This window comes from Asparagus officinalis, chromosome 10 (genome assembly GCF_001876935.1).
Source record: "Asparagus officinalis chromosome 10, Aspof.V1, whole genome shotgun sequence".
NCBI lineage: Eukaryota > Viridiplantae > Streptophyta > Magnoliopsida > Asparagales > Asparagaceae > Asparagus > Asparagus officinalis.
Genome location: NC_033803.1, coordinates 30,731,249 through 30,752,128, shown reverse-complemented (window position 1 = coordinate 30,752,128; position 20,880 = coordinate 30,731,249). Strand labels below are relative to the sequence as shown.

Below are 20,880 nucleotides of genomic sequence, written 5' to 3'. Positions count from 1 at the left end.
TGACGAACTGGAAGATGAATTGGTTCCCGCCATCCTACAAAAGGGGAACCATCCATCAGCTTACTGAAGAAAAAGGACAAAGTAAAATAAAATAAACATCTAAGCACTCCTTAATGAACCCTAAAAGGTTTTACTATAAAATATTTATATGCATACATATATATATATATATATACGTATGTACACAGACATATATCACATAATTGATCCATACGCTAACACTCATCTAGCGCATATACTCTATGATAGCGTGCCCTACAAGGTTTCTAACGTCGAAACCTAAGCTCTGATACCACCTTACTGTCACGCCCCGAAACTACAGCGGAATATCATAAAATACGGGGTGCGCAACAGCAGCGACCAATGCCTAAGACAAGTCTTATGCACGGGTCAAGCCTGGCACTTCATATCACATAGTTTATTTCAAATATTCATAAACCTGCTGATGATAGAAGTCAGAGCAACTATATATTTGATCGGTACTTACAGCCCACAAGCTCACCGTCATAAGCATTTTACAAAACAAAATAAATGGTGCTGAAGGTAACATCAAAATGAAGAGGCCCTCCATATAACGCCTCTCAGCCAAAAGTTCAAACTAAAAGTCGGCTAGTAGGAAGCTACGCCTGATCTGAAAAAAATATTAAAAACAACGGAATGAGCTAGCGCTCAGTGAGAACATTTCCCACTAGAGTTCCTAGATAACTAATAAAATAGTAATAAGAATAATTCTCATAAATAACGAAATTGCAAAATTTGCATGAGAAATTCAAAGATAATAAACTACGATCCAAATATCGTAATATTGTCATTTTTAAGAAAGAATACAACAATTATATTTTCTTTCTCATGTGCAACCGAATAAATTGTGAAATTTCTTGAAATCAAACTTTTTTTTTATCAAGGTAAACATTAAGAAGAAAAGAACTACTAATTTGGGCAAAATCAGAGAATTGTTGTTTTCTTAATTTCACAGTCAAATTATCAGAATCTTATTTCTCGATGAGTATTTCATGAATGTAAAAGTCACCCCATAGGTCACACTAAGGCTACGAATTTTAGCCCAGTAGCAAGGGAATGCGTAACCGCATCAGATAACAGATAATTCCCGGGAACCGAATGCACCTAACACTGCCATAGGCTACTGGCCAAATACAGAGGGGCCAGAACAGATTTCAGAAGGGCCAATACAGAAGGGCCAAGACCAAATACAGAAGGGCCAAATAAAGGTGCATTCACCATATGGCAGGCAGAACTAATTCATAGTGGACTATTTGAGGGTTTGAAAACATCGAGATCACATATCAAATGATAAATACTTTGCATACAGAATTTGCAGATATTTCAAATGAAATTGACAAGGTAAAGCTCCTCATTTCTGTTAAAACAGTTTACAGATTTTTCCTTTATCAGATACTAAGTCACAAAGAGTCTTTGAATCCGTTAAACTGTTGAAATACGTTCCAAATACCTCATCAAATTATTCAGATAAAACAATGTCCACGATTATTTGAAAATTGCATGAGAGCCAAATTTATTTTTTCATATTTTATATACAGATCAAATTAGCTTTTCATATATTGTGCGAGGTTAACATAGTATTATAGGATAGACCACAACAGAAATAGGTCAAATCTTTATATACATAAAAAGACATATTATTTATTTATTTATTTTATCACAAGATAAATCAAATATAGAACTCATGTCATTTCATATTATAAAAATACTAGTGAGAAATGAACTCACCTCTAGTGGTCACGACCATTTAAAGATAGTATAGACCCGAACATACAAGAAATAGTTCAATCTTATATACATAAAAGTACATATTATTTATTTATTTATTTTTATCCACAAGATAAATCAAACTATAGAACTCATGTCATTTCATATTATAAAAATCCTAGTGAAAATGAAGCTCACCTCTTATGTGGTTCAGACTTTCTCAAAATATTATCTCCGAAATTCAGCCAAAACCTATTAATGTAAGATATATGACTAACTATTAATTCAGAACAAACATATATTATGGGTAATTTAATCATTATCTAGAGTCAATAAACTCAAATAAATCAATAAGATTAAATTCTACAGTCCATACGAGCTATATGTTAGTTTTAGCAATTTATCAAAATTTTATAAACTCTCATATACTAGCTATTGGACTTTCTAGTAACTTATAATAATGCAGGGGTTAGAGGAATTATACCAGTTCGAAATTTATTGTTTATTCATCAGTCTGGACTTGTTTACAACTGAACACAAAAGCAGGGGCTTAATAAATATTTTCTAGTCCTTTTTCAAACTATAAGTTTGTTTCAAAAAAAATTTAAGTATGTCAGGGGCTTAAAACATACTTTCCTCTTCTTATATTACACCGTGATCATCTCTTCTTCGTTTCTTTTTCTTTTTCTTTTTTTTTTCTTTCTTCCGTTCCTCTTTCTCCTCATCTGTTCCTTTTTTTTTTCCTTCGGTTTTCTTCTCCTCTCCTCTCATCTTTCTCTCCCTCTCTCTTCCATCTCTCTCTCTCTCTCCCTCTCTTTCTCTCCGCCATGGAAGTGGGACGGCGACGAGGAGCCCGCCGGCGACCAAAACCGGCGGACGACGAGGAGAGGCCGACGACGGAAACCCCCCCAAAAAACAAGGTTAGCTTAATTTAATTAATTTTTTTTTTCAGTTTATTTCATGCCTCCTAAACACATAAGAAATTCCTCTTGAAAACCCTAGATTCCTTTTTTTTTTCATAACAAATTAATTCCCTTATTCATCCTATTTTGATTCAATTTACTAAGATTTCTATAACAATTCCTCTTCTAAATCAAGAAATTAACATGGGAAATGGTTCATACCTTTGGATTAACTTTCCCTCTTTTCCTTTCCCTTTCTACTGTCTTCTTCCTCTTCTTCTTCTTCTTTTCTTTTCACACTTTTAATTTGGGTTCTCAGAGGGTTGGGTTGAAGAAGATGAGGTGATATTTCTGTATTGTTTTTTTTTCTGTGATTTTTCTTTGATTTTCTCTGTTTTTCTCTGTTTTTATTCTCCCGTTAAGAGGTGCCGTCCAAATCTTCAAATAACATTTAGCCACACAACTATTAACGTGGCAATTACTCAGGGGTTAGGGTAAAATCCCTAAAATACCCTTAATTAGCTAATTAATCTGTAATTAAAGAAAAAAAATCCTCTATTAATCAAGTTTTAAGACTTTAATTAGTTGGGTTACTACACCTTTAACACAACTTCTAAAGTTGTAACAACAAATAAAATTCACTATTCAGTTGGTTTTTTCTCTAGTTATTTAGTGAAGGTTGAGAGAATGAAAGAGGGGAGTATGGTTAGATTACAATTTGAGGTATTATATTATATACACACATCATACGGTATATCACTCCGATAAATACTACTTATCCCCAATATATCCCCGATTTCCGCTATCCGATAAGGATTTTGGCAGTCCGATAAATCTCCAATAACCGATATTTAAAACCTTGAATATGACTGAAAAGTTAAGTAGGGGATGTGAAGGATGTGAAAAAACCCTAATATTTTGCACTTTTCTAAACCAAAAATACAGCAGTTTAGATTACAATGAGGCAGGGAGGGGTGAGATTTGCATGATGGAAGATGGGCTGAATGTTGATTAAGATTTACAGGTCTTTTGCTAGTTATGATGTTTTTCGCAAGATAAAACTTTTTTCCGGTACTATAAGATGAATGAGAGACAGGGATGTTTAGACTTGAACTGCTTTTGAAATTTTCAATTCGCTTCGGTTGCTCCATGCTTTCCTCATGGCATTTATTCAATAGGACTCATTAGATTTTCCTATAAAGTATTTCTTTTATGCTGGAGCTATCTCGAATTGGAGCAAACTACTTGCCAAATCTACTTTTATTGGTATATGTTTTGCTCGACACCTTGAGTTGCTTCCCTTTTTTTGACTTCCTGATTCCTGGAGCTGCGTCTTGATACTAGTTGTACCTTTTACTGTTGTCAAGACCTTGTACTTTTGCAGTTTGACGTTCTCAAATTTGCAATTTCTGTAGTTATAACACATCTTTTTACATTGTGAACAAACATGTATTGTTATGAACCTACTTTGCTGGAACATAAGCTCTCAGACGTGATGTCCTTTCCCCCTTGTTGACAATGTGATGCAGATTTCTGATACTTGGGTGCATCACAAGGTAATCCCTTTCCTTATATGGGGCATGGGGAAAATTATGGAGATTTTTGGTTTGTTTTCCTTAGGTCAGAACATTATTTCATTTAGATGTGGAAGACGGCATGGATATTGTTTAAACTCCCTGTTGTGGTGGTTAACATTCTACTCTAGTTGCTGGGTCTCATAAGAGTAATAGTTAATTGACTGTATTCTTTAAGACTGTAACTGATATTGCAGCTTGGGATGAGTATATGCTGGTGTACAAGTTATTGCAGGTGACCAAGCTGTGGTAGCCCATGGTACTTCTATTCTTAGTTGTCCTTGGAGACTTAGGCCCAGTTTGGTATGATTTTCTAAGGTTGTTTCTGCTTATTTTTTTCAAGAAACAGCTAATAATAGTGTTTGGTAAAAACTTTTTTGACATGCTTATTGAAACTACTTCTGCTTTTAAAGCGGTTTTTTAAAAAGCAATCTGATGATGCTTTTAAAAGTGGCCTTTTCTTTTTTATTAGTTTATATTTATATACTATATATACCTTTTATCTTTTAACAATGATCATTAAGCACAGTTCTACAAAATACATTCACTACTTTTTAAGCAGTTTTTAATATTTGATTACCAAATAGCTATATTCAGCTTGTATAAGTTACTTCTATAAGCTACTTTTATAAATAAGTTATCCTAAGCTCTAGCAATACCAAACTGGCCCTTAATCCTAGGGTCTTGTACTGAACTACTATCAATTTTATTAAGATGGCTGATTATCCAACATTCTTGGTCTTAGTGATTTTGTGCTTAACAACATTTATAGATCACTAGCTACAAGTGGGTTGGCTTGGTATGCCATAGAACATATCCAATGTTATATTCTTATACCTAGTTGTATGCACAAATATGCCAGTATATGACTTCCCAGGGGTGTATGGCTTCTTTTCTACATCTGGTGGTAATTGCATATGGCTTGAGGAATGCCTTTTCTCCATAATTTTCTATTTGAAATGGATAGAGAATTTGATTTCTAATTTCACATGTAAGTCTGCGTCAATGCTATTTTTATTTTAAACATCTTATGACAGAATAGTAATTAGTTTTTATCTTTTATATAATTTATTAATTGTCATTCTTATTTCTTGTATAATATAGCAACGAAACACCATTTTTGTTAGCTTGTTAGTATCTTCAGTCAGTCTTCTTTTTCTTGCTAGATGTAATTCCAATAAAGTAAGAGCAAAAGATGTTTCCGTCCAACACCAGTATTGGTAGTAAAAAAGTGGTTATGCCACTTTCTCAGCATTTTATACTATGCTAATACTCATCAAGTAATTTGTTGTATGTCGATAATAAGGTAAATTATTCTTTGATGTATGCTTTTACTTTTCATCCACTGCAATAAGAACAACCTCTTTCACTCCATCATTTTAACTGTTCTCACCATTTTCATAATTATCTGAACTCTTTCTGGTGTGCAGTCGGTGTTGGGAGCAACCTTTCGACTAATAATGCTATATGGGCCATATTTTGTTCAGTGCATGCCACACTGTTGTTAATGCTTTAAACTGATACCAATCTGGTGAAGCAGGATGAGAACCAAGAAAACGATTTGCCATGTAATGTAGAAAAACAATTGTGGAGTAGGAAACATATGCGTATATTCATATAATTTAAGCTTATTAATTGCAGAATGTCCTCAACAGTTTTTGCTTGCTAAATGACTTAATTGATCGAAGCAATTGCATTAATTTTTAGTCAGAATATTAGCTGAAAATGAGATAAATAGGACATGTTTCTTTCGTTGCTTATATGTTTATGGTTATTAACTTATTATCCTATCTTTTGTCAACTCTTGCTGGATTGTGTTTGGATAATTTCCTGAAAATTTATCTGTGAACAAAGGTTTCTTTCGGGTGTCAAAAATTAGTCATTGAAAGTTGAATAATAATGTTGCTTTTAGTGTAACCTAGGAATCATCTTTCACAGTTTAACCAAAGAATTTTTGACACAAAAGGGAAGCTTGGTTTTTCTTACTGTGCACTAGCGCACATATTTTGCATATAGGCTGCCTTTCTATTCAATCTAGTTGCCTCACATGATGTACAAATTGTGAACAATTCCCAGAAGCACAAACATCAGTTTCAGTTATGATCTCACATTATTTTAGTGTCATTGTCATGTGTATTGACCTCTATCTGAGTTATCATTACAAGGCCAACGTGACAACAGAACTAGTTAATCTGGTGAATGAAAAAAATGGTGTGCAAGTTTTAGAACTTTATTAGTTTTGTCTTCATTCGGCGATCATAATTATGTTTTTCATATGTGCAGACAGTTTGCTCAGCGATCACGAGTAAGGAAACTCCAGTACATTGCTGAGCTGGAAAGAAATGTCCATGCATTACAGGCAAGTCTTGATCGACTGGGAAAAGGGTTACCTTGGTAATATATATCTCTAGAATGAGGGAAATGATTTTATAGAAGCATCTCTATTCTGACTGCAATATCCAATCATGTGCATTTTGCCTATAGGCAGAAGGATTTGAAATTCCTGCGGAAATTGAATTTTTGAGTCAGCAGAACCATTTATTGAGCTTGGAGAATACAGCTTTAAAGCAACGACTTGATAGCCTTTCACAAGAGCATATTATAAAATGCTGTAAGTGTTTAATTAAAAGTTTCATGCATATCATGCATGTGCTCTTCCCTCCACATTGATATTTTATATGAACAATCTGAATATTTATGTGGATGTATGATTGCTCATCTATACCCTAGACACTGAATACGGGCATGAATCTTTAATACAAAGGGCTATAACACAACACATGCATATCCATACCTTTTTGCTCTTTGTTAATTCAAATTCTTGTTTTAGCACTTCTATGCAGATTATATAGTCAATAAATTTGAATTATTTAGTATCTAAAAATATAGAGGCGTCTATGAAACCTCGCCTACTCACTGATTAAGTAGCACTTTTCACAGCCATTATTTTTGCAAATAGGATTAACGCTTTTTGGTTGTAAGTTGGCATATTGAAAGGACAGAAAATTCTTACTGCAGCATTCTTGGGTCTGGATGCATGGCTAAGAAAAATATCTATTCCTCTTCCAAAGATTTATTGAGGTGCCAGACTCATATATAGATGTATTCCTAGATGGTATCCCTCCAGCACGCATACAAACAAGATTTATAACTATTTCTCTGTTATCTATTATATATAAATTTGCATATATCACCCTTCAACTGTACCTCCTTTAGACCCCCCTCAATTGGCTTGGTAGCACCCTTGGGATTTTGTCCAGACCCTATTTATTAACTTTCCCATCAACAAAAGTCACATTCAATGCATGTTACCAGACATTTATGTGAGGTTTCCCTAAGTAAGTATTTTCCTTATGTTTACATCTCTGACAATTCCTAAATCTAACTGGAGCTGCACCTCATACGCTCACGCACAAGCATCCCTCCTCCCCAACTCCTACCGAACATCGTGCACCTTCCTTTTTGTGCACAAAATGACATATTGTGTGTTTTGTTCCTTCATTCAGCACAGGATCATGTATCCCGCCCATTTCTTGCTCCATCTTTTCTCTTGCATAGAATCTTGTGTTTCGCATTTAATTCCTGAATTTGCAAGTTAGCACCTGTCACCCTTGACACTCTCTCCAGACCCTATCTGTTTTAACCTTTTCGTCTCAATAGACTACATGAAGACATGTTACCCAACATAAGTGTAAATGGCCTAATCAGGTAGATGCAAAATAAGTGGTCTTATCAATGAGTTGTTGTAGTCTAATAATCAACAATATGCATAATTAATTAAGATTCGTCTAAGAGTTTGTAAGAGTTTAAATCGTGATAAAATGATTGGATGTTGAATATATATGTATGTATGTATGTATGTATATACATATGTATGTATGTATGTATATGTATATATATATATATGTACAAATGTATGTATGTATATGCATATGTATATATATGTATATGTATATGTGTAAGTATATATGCATATGTATGTGTGTATATGTATATGTGTGTGTGTATATATGTATGTATATATACATATGTATGTATGTATATGTATATGTATATATATGTGTGTGTGTGTGTGTATCCATATGTATTTATGTATATGTATATGTATAAATATATATACACACAAACATACATATACGTATGTATGTATACATATATGTGTGTGTTTATATATACATATGTATGTATGTTTGTATATGTATATATATATATATATATATATATATATATACATATACAAACATACATACATATGTATATATAAACACACACATATATGTATACATACATACGTATATGTATGTTTGTGTGTATATATATTTATACATATACATATACATAAATACATATGGATACACACACACACACACATATATATACATATACATATACATACATACATATGTATATATACATACATATATACACACACACATATACATATACACACATACATATGCATATATACTTACACATATACATATACATATATATACATATGCATATACATACATACATTTGTACATATATATATATATACATATACATACATACATACATATGTATATACATACATACATACATACATATATATTCAACATCCAATCATTTTATCACGATTTAAACTCTTACAAACTCTTAGACGAATCTTAATTAATTATGCATATTGTTGATTATTAGACTACAACAACTCATTGATAAGACCACTTATTTTGCATCTACCTGATTAGGCCATTTACACTTATGTTGGGTAACATGTCTTCATGTAGTCTATTGAGACGAAAAGGTTAAAACAGATAGGGTCTGGAGAGAGTGTCAAGGGTGACAGGTGCTAACTTGCAAATTCAGGAATTAAATGCGAAACACAAGATTCTATGCAAGAGAAAAGATGGAGCAAGAAATGGGCGGGATACATGATCCTGTGCTGAATGAAGGAACAAAACACACAATATGTCATTTTGTGCACAAAAAGGAAGGTGCACGATGTTCGGTAGGAGTTGGGGAGGAGGGATGCTTGTGCGTGAGCGTATGAGGTGCAGCTCCAGTTAGATTTAGGAATTGTCAGAGATGTAAACATAAGGAAAATACTTACTTAGGGAAACCTCACATAAATGTCTGGTAACATGCATTGAATGTGACTTTTGTTGATGGGAAAGTTAATAAATAGGGTCTGGACAAAATCCCAAGGGTGCTACCAAGCCAATTGAGGGGGGTCTAAAGGAGGTACAGTTGAAGGGTGATATATGCAAATTTATATATAATAGATAACAGAGAAATAGTTATAAATCTTGTTTGTATGCGTGCTGGAGGGATACCATCTAGGAATACATCTATATATGAGTCTGGCACCTCAATAAATCTTTGGAAGAGGAATAGATATTTTTCTTAGCCATGCATCCAGACCCAAGAATGCTGCAGTAAGAATTTTCTGTCCTTTCAATATGCCAACTTACAACCAAAAAGCGTTAATCCTATTTGCAAAAATAATGGCTGTGAAAAGTGCTACTTAATCAGTGAGTAGGCGAGGTTTCATAGACGCCTCTATATTTTTAGATACTAAATAATTCAAATTTATTGACTATATAATCTGCATAGAAGTGCTAAAACAAGAATTTGAATTAACAAAGAGCAAAAAGGTATGGATATGCATGTGTTGTGTTATAGCCCTTTGTATTAAAGATTCATGCCCGTATTCAGTGTCTAGGGTATAGATGAGCAATCATACATCCACATAAATATTCAGATTGTTCATATAAAATATCAATGTGGAGGGAAGAGCACATGCATGATATGCATGAAACTTTTAATTAAACACTTACAGCATTTTATAATATGCTCTTGTGAAAGGCTATCAAGTCGTTGCTTTAAAGCTGTATTCTCCAAGCTCAATAAATGGTTCTGCTGACTCAAAAATTCAATTTCCGCAGGAATTTCAAATCCTTCTGCCTATAGGCAAAATGCACATGATTGGATATTGCAGTCAGAATAGAGATGCTTCTATAAAATCATTTCCCTCATTCTAGAGATATATATTACCAAGGTAACCCTTTTCCCAGTCGATCAAGACTTGCCTGTAATGCATGGACATTTCTTTCCAGCTCAGCAATGTACTGGAGTTTCCTTACTCGTGATCGCTGAGCAAACTGTCTGCACATATGAAAAACATAATTATGATCGCCGAATGAAGACAAAACTAATAAAGTTCTAAAACTTGCACACCATTTTTTTCATTCACCAGATTAACTAGTTCTGTTGTCACGTTGGCCTTGTAATGAGGAGAGAGTGTGAGTTGGTAGGAATTTGTGCTATTTTTATCGAGAATGGTGGGGATTGTGCCACATTATGGTGACAATGGAGGAAAATCTCCTCCTATACAAGGATTACTCATTAATCTTTTATATATATATATATATCTATATATATAATTATATATCATATATTATATAATATATATATAAACGCATTACAATATATTAACAATAACATACATTACATTACATATATGTTATACATATACAAATACATATACAGATATATATTTAACCTATATATATGCATCATATTTTATAAACATATATTTTACACATATACAACATACATACACTCATTATGTAACATATATAGCATACAAGATAATATATACACCTATATATATGCATACCTCTCTCTCCCTATATACACATTTATACATTATACATTCACACTACATATACATATACGCTATACGTATTAACATATTACATGTATATATATATATATATATATATAGATATATACTATATATATATATATATAGAAAAAACTTATATCAACTTAGCATAGTGCACGTCCACTAAGTTTATTAGTCATTGAATGATTCACCTTGATTATGCATATTATCGGTGTATCGCTTGTTTAACTGATATATAATTCTAAACCTAACCACCTTATTCTAGGGTAGACGTCGTGAGTTTGACCTCCTCGATAGCCATGTAAAAAGTTCTATTCACTCAAAAAACGTTAAATATTAGATCGAGTGGATAAGTGGTCAAACAAAGACGGCGTTTCACACCTAATTTGGTGCTTGTTGGGTTTTATCAATATGTAGATTCAAGTTACAAGTGGCAGCGGAGATCATCCATAATATAGCTGCAATCAAGTGAATCATTCAAGACTAATGAACTTAGTGGACGTCCACTTCAGTTGACATACGTTTCTCTTCTCTCTCTTATATATATATATATGTATGGTATACTATATATTATTATATGATATATATATATATATATATGAGGATTAATGGGTATGGCTTGTCATAGGAGGGAGTTTCTCCTATGAGCTCTATTGTGGTACAATCCCTATGCATACTCATAAAGTAGATAAGCGAACGAAAGGAACAGAATGTGAATTGGGTGGAGGATTTGATGATGCCATAACTTTACTGGAGGATGATTAGATTGTGCCACCATAGGCGTCAAGCGAGGGAAATCTCCTCCTATGAACAAGGATAACCCATTAAATCTCTCTCTCTCTCTCTCTCTAATATGATATATATACTATATATATATTATATATATATATTATATATATATATATATATATATGAGATTTAATGCGGTATCCTTGTCATATGGAGAGGATTTTCCTCCGTAATTGACGGCCTCTAAAAATCACATGATTGAGGACCATATATCGGATGATCCGGCTCGCGTTGAACTTGATCCTGCATTTTCTCAACCCCACCACACCAAGTTGGGGTAGAAACCATCGTCGTTTGACCCTTCATCACTCGTACTCAATTTTAACTGGTTTTGCATGAATAAAACTTCTGCACATGCTCGATGGAGGGTCAAACGACGACGACATTTCCCCAAACTTGGTTGTGTTCGGGGTTTATGAAATATTGAGATCAAGCGTTCAACGGAGCGGATCAATCCATAATGTCGCTCAATCATGTGATTTTAGAGGCGTATTAGGAGAACAATCCTCTCTATTGACAAGGAACCCATTAATATCTGCTCTCGTCTTTCTATATTATATTATATATATATATAATTATATATATATATATATATATATATATATAATATATATATATATATATATATATATATATATTAATATTATATATATATCATGCCTCGCTCCGCCTCCCCGCGCGCGGCCTCAACATCCCACCATTAACTCCTCCATCCCACGCGCCCGTTTCTCTTCCCCGAAACGAGCTCCCACATGGGAATGCTTCCGGTCTGCTCTCCGACTTCGCGGACAAAGAGCATCTCGCGCTCCACTCCCATCTGCGCCCAACACCTTCCACATCGAGCTGTATCGACACCTGGCTCTAGTTTAACCCGCAATTTTCCCCTCTTGCCACGCTGCATGATTAGCCCTCGTGCCGAATCGCACTGGGCTCGGGCGCTCGCCCGACCGCGCCGAGCCGCCTCGTCCAGCGAGGTGTTCGATCGTGAGGCGCGGAGATCAGATGAGGGGTCGAGCTACGCCCGGGCCAGCAGTAGCGAAAGGAGAAGCACCGCAAGAAAATGAAAGAGCATGGAGGAGGGGAGCTTGGGGTCTTTTTTTTCAGCGAAGGCTAGCAGGGGCGCGATGTTGCTTTGATTTTTTTGGGCAAAAAACACCAACTCGGTTGGGAATCCGTACCGCTTGCTGCGTATGGTGGCGGTGCTGTTAATATATCATATTACTAACAATCTATATTATATATATTATATATATATTATATATATATTCAACATCTATTTGTTTTATCATGGATCTTAAGCTGCCTAAGCAAACTCTTATAATCTTATGAATTTCGCATATTAATTACTCTTAGACTACGCAACTCATTGATTATGTGTGTGTAACGTGTGGGTGTGTATACAGCGACACACATATTATCTGTATGGTGTATATAGAATAATACATACATACATATCGTATATAGATTTATATACATTACATATTCATATACATACCATAATATGATACATATATACTTACAGCACACACACGACACACACACCACATATATATATATAGTATATATATACTATATACTATATATATTAATTATATATATATATATATATATACTCTCTCTCTCTCTATATATTATATTATATATATATAAATATAATATTATATATTATTATATATATATATATATAGAGGAATATGGGTATACTTCGCAAGATCCTTACGGTAGCTGATGTGGCACACATCTTGTCCATACATCACACCTTGGATTGTTGGTGAGCGCTCCTCTTCAAGTGCTGCATGTATTGACAAGATGTGTCCACATCACTACCAAGGATCCTTGGCTACCAAGTATACCCATTTTTCTCATATATATATATATATATATATATATATATATATAATATATATATATATATATATATACTTTATGAGGATGGTGAGGATTGTGCCACATAGGCGTCAATGAGAAAATCCTCTCCAATGACAAGGATACCCATTAATATCTCTCTCTCTATATATATATATATATAGCAAAACTTATATCAACTTAAGTGGATAGCAAAAAATTATCCACCAAACTTTTTAGCCACTCATATTTCCTAGGGATCTTTACATGATATGAAAAGGTTTATTATAATAATAAATGAGTGGCTAGGAAGTTTGGTGGACTATATATATATATATATATATATATATATATATATATAGCAAAACTTGTATCAACTTAAGTGGATAGCAAAAAGTTATCTACCAAACTTTTTAGCCATTGATGTTGCCTAGGAATCCATAAAAGATATGAAGAGGTTTTTTATATATATAAATGAGTGGCTAGGAAGTTTGGTGGACATCCACTTAAGTTGACATAAGATCAACTCTCTCTATATATATGTGTGTGTTTGTGTGTGTGTGTATTTTATATGTATACATATATGTATAGACACACACATTTACGTACATACATACATACATTTACACACACGCACACATGCATGCATGACACACACATATATTTATATATACGTATATATATTAACCAAAATTCTATATTTAGCAATATGCTACTTTTGACCTTCCATTTTACCACACAAGGCAAAAGACTTTAAGCCCTTAAATCTTGTATTTTAGATAGTTTTAAGTTATGTATATTAACTTTAACAGACTTGAGTCCCATTTTGGCTGGTTTAGCATGAATTTAAATGGGATGGATTCAGCTTTGAATCCGTCCTGATGTAGTTTACTCTACCAATTAATTTAAAACAGACTGGACCTTTTCCGTCATGTGTGTGTTGGCATGTCTTTTTATCAGTGTGTATATATACTTTTGTGTGTGTCTAGTGGCTCATGCTTGCGCATTCTTGCGTGTGCATCTACTGTCTCTCATCAAGTCATCATCCATCTACAAAGTGAGCTTGCAACTCTAATTTGTTTGGGAAAAGATTCAAGTCATTAGCTTGAATTTCTTTTTTTTATTTTTATTTACAGTTTTATCTTTGATCTGTTTGCAGATTGTATCATTGTATATTTTTTTGATTAAGTTATTTTTAATTTTATGAATGAACAAAAATCATGTACGATCTTTCAGTTCATGCTTTTATGATGAACACTCTATTGGATCTACTTGTGAAGAGTCTTAGTAAAATTGATGAAAAACCTACGAAGAAAAAAGGTTAACTTCTGAAGTATGATTAGATTTTGATAAAATAAATAAAAGTTTAGAAAATAGCTGATGGAATCAACACTACGAGAGTGAAATGTAAACATTGCTTGTTTGAATGTGATGGATGTATTTTCAGAGGTATTAGACACCTTAATAATCACATTATGAGGTGCCCTGAAAAGAGGAGACCTGATATTTGTCCAACAATTTGTTCAAACTACAACAAAGAATGAAGAAGGAACTTGCACACTAAGGGGATGTTTGGCAACCCTTTAAAACTGTCTGAAGAGTGAACCTAGCCCAGTTTTGGATATTTTTTTTGGCAAAAAAACTTAACCATAACTGACCTAGTTTTTGTAGGCCAAATTTTGGCTGCTAAACGAGTTTCAGTTTGGACATCTTCCTCCTGGTCCAAACTAGAACTAGTATAGGATAGAATTGGGCCAGAATTGATCCTAGTTTAGTTTTTGGTGGGTTGCCAAACGTACCTTTAAGTAATTATCATTTTGATAATGAGAAGAGTCAACGTAGCTTGTAAAAACTGTATTTTTCAATAAATAAGCATTTAGCTTGGTCATACATGGGTTTTTTAATACAGCACGTGCATTCTTTTCTTCCACAATCATGAGGTTCCAAATAGTACACAAAATGCAATCACAAAATTGTGTATGAATGTCTATAAGGATTATAGAAAATCTATCTGATATGTTTACCACATCTTTTCTAAATTTGAATTTAACAATTTTCTTCACACAACTGGTCATATTTGTGCATTATTGCTCACTTTGTTGATAAGCTTATAAATTAAAGTCCATAGTTCGTCGAGGAAAGACATATGCAATAAAGTTGACAGTAAAGTATTTTCAGTTATGGTGGATCAAGTTTTTAAGTATCGGATATCGGGTGAAAGTACTATGTTGGTCACTCTTTGTCGCGATGCTTGGCACTGAAAACTACTGGTCTTAGGGAGAAAATTTTGTAAAATTGAGAACTAATATTACATGTAATAGAGATGTATGACTATGAAGTTCCTATCTGTAATTACTGGATGTGCAGAAACTTGAAGAGATACTTCTTTGTTTCCTGTTGCAGGAAGTGATGTTTTTACTCAATGAGGAAGGTTTGTCATTTCATTTTCAGTATAGATATTGGTAACAGTTGATGTTATACAAACTAAACTATAATGATAATACTTAAAGTGATTGACACTTTGAAATATGTTAACTACAAGTTAGGTTAACTTTGACCACGGTCAATCAATTTGCTGCTTTGAGGACCTCTGCCCACCCTGAGTAGTTTTAATGGGCCAAAATAATTTGCTTTTTTTTTTTTTTGCTTATTGAATTGTATTAGTACCATATATTTGCTTCTTGTGACCCAGTTCAAAATTGGAATAACTTGAAGGAGGTTTGTGTATTGCAGTTGAGCAGGAAATGTTGGAAAGAGAGATTTCTCGTCTTCGAGGATTTCCTCATCATTGTCAGCAGCAGCGACAGCAGCAACAACATCCACAACAGCAGATGCAGAGGCAAAGGCAGCATAGAAATCGTGCTTCTAACCATAGGCGCAGTAACAGTAGAGACCTTGGCTCACAATTCAGCAATCTTCCATCACAGCAAAAGGATTCGAGTTCTAAGCAGGATCCAGTCGCTGACCCACTCCATACTTAGAGATACACTCCTCATGCCAATTTAGTATAGGGGAATAATTCAGAATTTAGCCTTCATCTCTTTTACCTTTTGCTTTCAGTACATGCACCTGGCAGTTGGCTTCAACTAATTTTCAGCCGACTAGTCGGAGGTGTTAGGGTCTTCTAGTTTTATTTTCTTTTCATATATCTGTAATCTTATGAATGTCTACACAATTTGTTACTTGGCCTGGTTTTTCTTTTCTAATAAAAGCTATGATATCATGTGGAGGGTGATATCCTCACAAGCCTGTGAATCTGGCAGGCAGATGTGTCTATAATCTGGGTTCAAGCTTTTTGATTGTGATCTTGTTTGTATGTAAAGTAATATTGATGTCTGTAGCATTTGCTAAAGAACTGGGTCTAATAATATGAAACTTTGGTGTTTCCTCCTGGTTCCCTGTTGAGTCAATTGTTGTTAAGCGGATTTGTACTAAAATTAAGGTTGTTAAACGAGCAGAATAAAGCCTTGAGCGTGTTTACCACTTACATTAGTAACATTTGATTTTTTTTTTCCTACATCAAATTTACTAGATTTCCTTCCATACTTCAAACCTGACATGCTGAAGGATGAAGCCTCTTGGTGTTTAAACTCTTCTGGAATTTATAAGGTGAACTTCTGCAAAGTTAGAGCTTTCCTTTTGATCTTATCAAAGAAAAGATTGCAAACGAAAGCTCAACTTTGTGAAAAGGGTTAGGAGGGAGATACGAATGGTGTGTTCTGTAATTGTAAGATGGAAACAATGATCACTAGTTCTATTTTTGCTCATTCAGTTCCAAAATTTGAAAGTTGTTCTTTGATTATTTGGGAGTTGATTCTTGGCCCTCAAATCTCCATGACCAGATACATTCCTATGGAAACTTTATTACCTCAAGCCATGGTCGAATTTTTGGGAGATCATGGTTCCAACTTACTGTTGGTGCTTATGGATAGCAAGAAACAACAAAAAATCTTTAAAGGAGTTGATTGTAATATTGATTATCTAACTTCCAGTATCCTTTTATATCTTCGACCTTGGACAAGGGCCTCATCTCAGAAGAAGGGTGCGAGGTTGAGAGAAGCTTTTCATAGTCTCCTGCCTGGTTTATGCCTTTCTGAAGCGTGAGGGAGTTGGGTTGTGGTTTTGGTTTTTTGGAGGTGTTGGGTCATCTTTGGCTAGGAGGAAACATGTTTTTGCTGTTAATCATGATTTTTTTCCTGGCTTAGTTTTGGGTGTATTCAAGGTTTAATTTGAGTTTAACCATAAAAAACCTAACTTTTTATTGGATTTTGGCTAAAACTTGCATTTTCCCTCGTTTCCTCTCCACTGAAGTTTGATATTTGTCGATTCTTGGTAAGAGCTGATCCCAAGGGTGCTTGTTTATGAGTTTTTCATCCTTTGCTTGAAATATTATCCAAAACCCTAACTTCTTCTTGTAGGTTTTCAATCAAAATCCTATTTTGATGATGTCTCCCAAGAGATCGCGTGTCCTGAGGAGTAGTTTAGCTTCTCAGCCAGCAGAGAGAGAGGAGCCCGCTGCTACATCTTTTGGAGGTGAGATTTCTCAACTTTTATCAATTCAAAAGTTAAAATTTTGAACGTATATCCTCGTTTGTTCTCCTTCGTGAGGCATTCAAGAAGAGCCGGTATCCTCCTTTGTGGGGATCGATGCTTAATGAATGTGTTTTGTTTGGTCAAAACACGTCTCAAGACAAAAGAGACGATTTTACATTGTCTCGCTATCCGTAGGGCATAGTATATTATCTTGTTGTTTACGTGACAATGTACGTTGTCCCTCATGTGCAAAACAACAGTAATCGTCTCGTAAATCACAAGATAGTGACTCTACCTGGCAGATTTGCGGGATGAGTTTGACTCCTTATTTTGCCTTAGAAATATTCTTTTAACTGGGCTTGACAAATCAACCTTTATTCGCGGCAGTTAATTTCCCTTCAGAAGTGTTTTCTCCCCACGCAGTGAGCAGTCAAAGTGGTGGGGATTTTGCCTCCTCTGATGAGACACCACTTATTGATGAGGCACCCTAATTTGACATGAACGGGCATGAGAAAATCCCCAAGCTCGTGTGTGAAGGGAGTCGTCGTACAGTGCGACGGCTAATCACGGATGCCCCGCTCACCAAGGATCCAAGTGTTACTCAACCTCTGAGGAAGCCCAACTATTTATTCAGTGACTCTGTAGAAGATCCCAAAATTTTGACCCTTGACGCAGAGAAGTGGTTGAATGAATATGAAGGGAGCCTTAGATTCCTTCCCCCAATTCCCTGCCAATACACTTTAACACACCTGAGGAAGCAAGCCATGACACGTGAGATGCCGTGGTGCTTGACAGAGGATCAAGAACGTGTTCATTGTGGCTTTATCACTCGACACAAGACTTCGAGCTCCAGTGATAGGAGTTATGTTCGTGGACTTCATCCCAATGTATTGGGACAATATGAAGTTCCACAAAATGAGCCGCCGATCAGGGCTAACACCGTGAGAAATCACCTTGCGAGGCTAGGAAGGGAGCTACCTATCAATGGTTTCAGGTGTTATGGCCGGGTGCACTCGTCGGATATAACATCCTATGGAAGCTTACATGCCATTATCAGACCGCCCTGGCGGGTGTAGATGTCAAGGCTAAGAAGAAGTCTCCTCAGCTCAGCTTGAAATAGTTCTCAGGTTATTTGTTCAAGCACTTGGAAGACCATTTTGGAAAGGAAATCTATGAGTTGGCACCCCTAACTCCTTCTGATATCAATAGACTGATTGAGAAGATAGGTGCACAGACTTATACCACTGGTACCGCAGACGTCAAATTTCCCTGGGGCACCAAGTTCAGACATTCTTGTGGCACGCTTAGAAGCAAATTCAGCCAACAACCCTCTTGGTAGGTTACTTAGCAATCTGGTTGAAAAAAAAATTTCGTGCTACACCAAGCCCCTCATGCATTGCCGGTTGAAGTTTTGTTTCCAGTTGTTGAGCTCGCAATCGAGAAAAAGATTTCTTTGCTTCCGGCGATGATCGTCGATATTCACAGTGGGCTCTCACACTTTGTTACCGACTTTACACAAGAAAGAAGGAATCCCTCGAGTGAGATCCCCACTGCCAAGATCGAGCTCCCTTATACTTATTTGATGGTGTGGCTAGTCCTCCATCACTCTGACCTAATGACGGTGTCAAGTATTGTTGATCCGTCCATCCCTTTGTTGTAATCGTTAGAGGATTGCAAGTGGGAAGCCCGACAATGGCATGAAGTGAAGCGGCAGTTTTAAATTCACAAATGCTGGGAATTCTTTAAGTGCTTCCCCTAATTATCTGGCCACTATAATGAGCTATTGATTGATGATGAAGAGCTGGGGAGGAGTCAAACCATCCTCGATGTGGGGTGTTTCTGTTGGTTGATGAACATTCGCCCTGGCTACCTTATTTTCTAGGTAAAGAATAGCTGTAGCATTGAGCCCTACCTCCTCTACTGGTTCGCCTGTCAGTTCGGTTATGACCAACTGTATGTTGAGAACCCGAACCAAAAATTAAGGACTCATGGAGGACTTATTGTCGGGGCTTGTGCCTGGTTTTGGAGTGTAGCAGGCTACACGGGTGTTAAGTTAAACCTTCCAGCTACAGAGCGTCCGTTGCAACTCATATTCCTTTGCTGCAAGTGGCTGATAGCTACCAACACGCTTACCAAGCCTAAGAGAATATTAGAATTGGAGGTAGAAGAAGCAACCAAGTGTGTCGCAGGGATAGTTCGAGAGGCTTTGCTCATGAGGAGGGGAAACGAGCCCACTGGACCTGTTGGCAAAGGCAAACAAGTAGCTACAGAGGAGGAGGAAACTCTTCCAATTGATGAAGAAGAGATCTGCAAAGAAGGCGTTACCGGGGGTGAAGGTACCGAGGCTGAGGGCGACGAAGAGGAAGAAGATACATCAGGCCTTCCATTATCCTTCTTTCCCGGAGGGGGTGCAAGTTTGTCGATTGCCCACTGGACCTAACAATCTGACCAACCTAAGTTGCCTGAAGCTCCAAAAAAGCCAAGGTAGAAGATCATGTTCACTCATCCCCACAAGATGAGAGTCGATCTTCTAGGTGGGGTTAAAGACGACGAAGAAGAAGAAACTGCCAAAGCTAGCCTTGTCCACCGGAAGAGATCTCGGTCTTCAACTCACGTAGAGACTTAGGCTCAGACTACAACTTTTCTATGGGTTGAGTTGCGTACCAAGTTTCGACAGGAAAGACCTGTCACTTCTGAAGAAGCTCGACCTATGAAGCGGAAGAAGGGCACGCACAAGCTGTGTACTAAATTGCCTTCATTCAAAGAAGAGCCGCTTGGCGACATTCCCATTGAAGAAGAAGGTAATATCTCACTTCTGTATTGCTTCTCATACTTCATT

The 20,880-nt window shown here is 35.7% G+C and overlaps 1 protein-coding gene across 1 annotated transcript in view; it reads left to right on the top strand.

Annotated features, from left to right (window-relative positions):
- The window catches only part of LOC109825183 (uncharacterized protein At4g06598-like), a 22,123-nt gene extending 5,372 nt beyond the window's left edge, over nt 1–16,751 (top strand). The window contains exons 3-5 of the mRNA XM_020391956.1: nt 6,488–6,563; nt 6,689–6,815; nt 16,242–16,751. Coding sequence (XP_020247545.1) covers nt 6,488–6,563; nt 6,689–6,815; nt 16,242–16,489 — 451 coding nt within the window. The 3' untranslated portion in view covers nt 16,490–16,751. The remainder of the gene's footprint in view (nt 1–6,487; nt 6,564–6,688; nt 6,816–16,241) is intronic.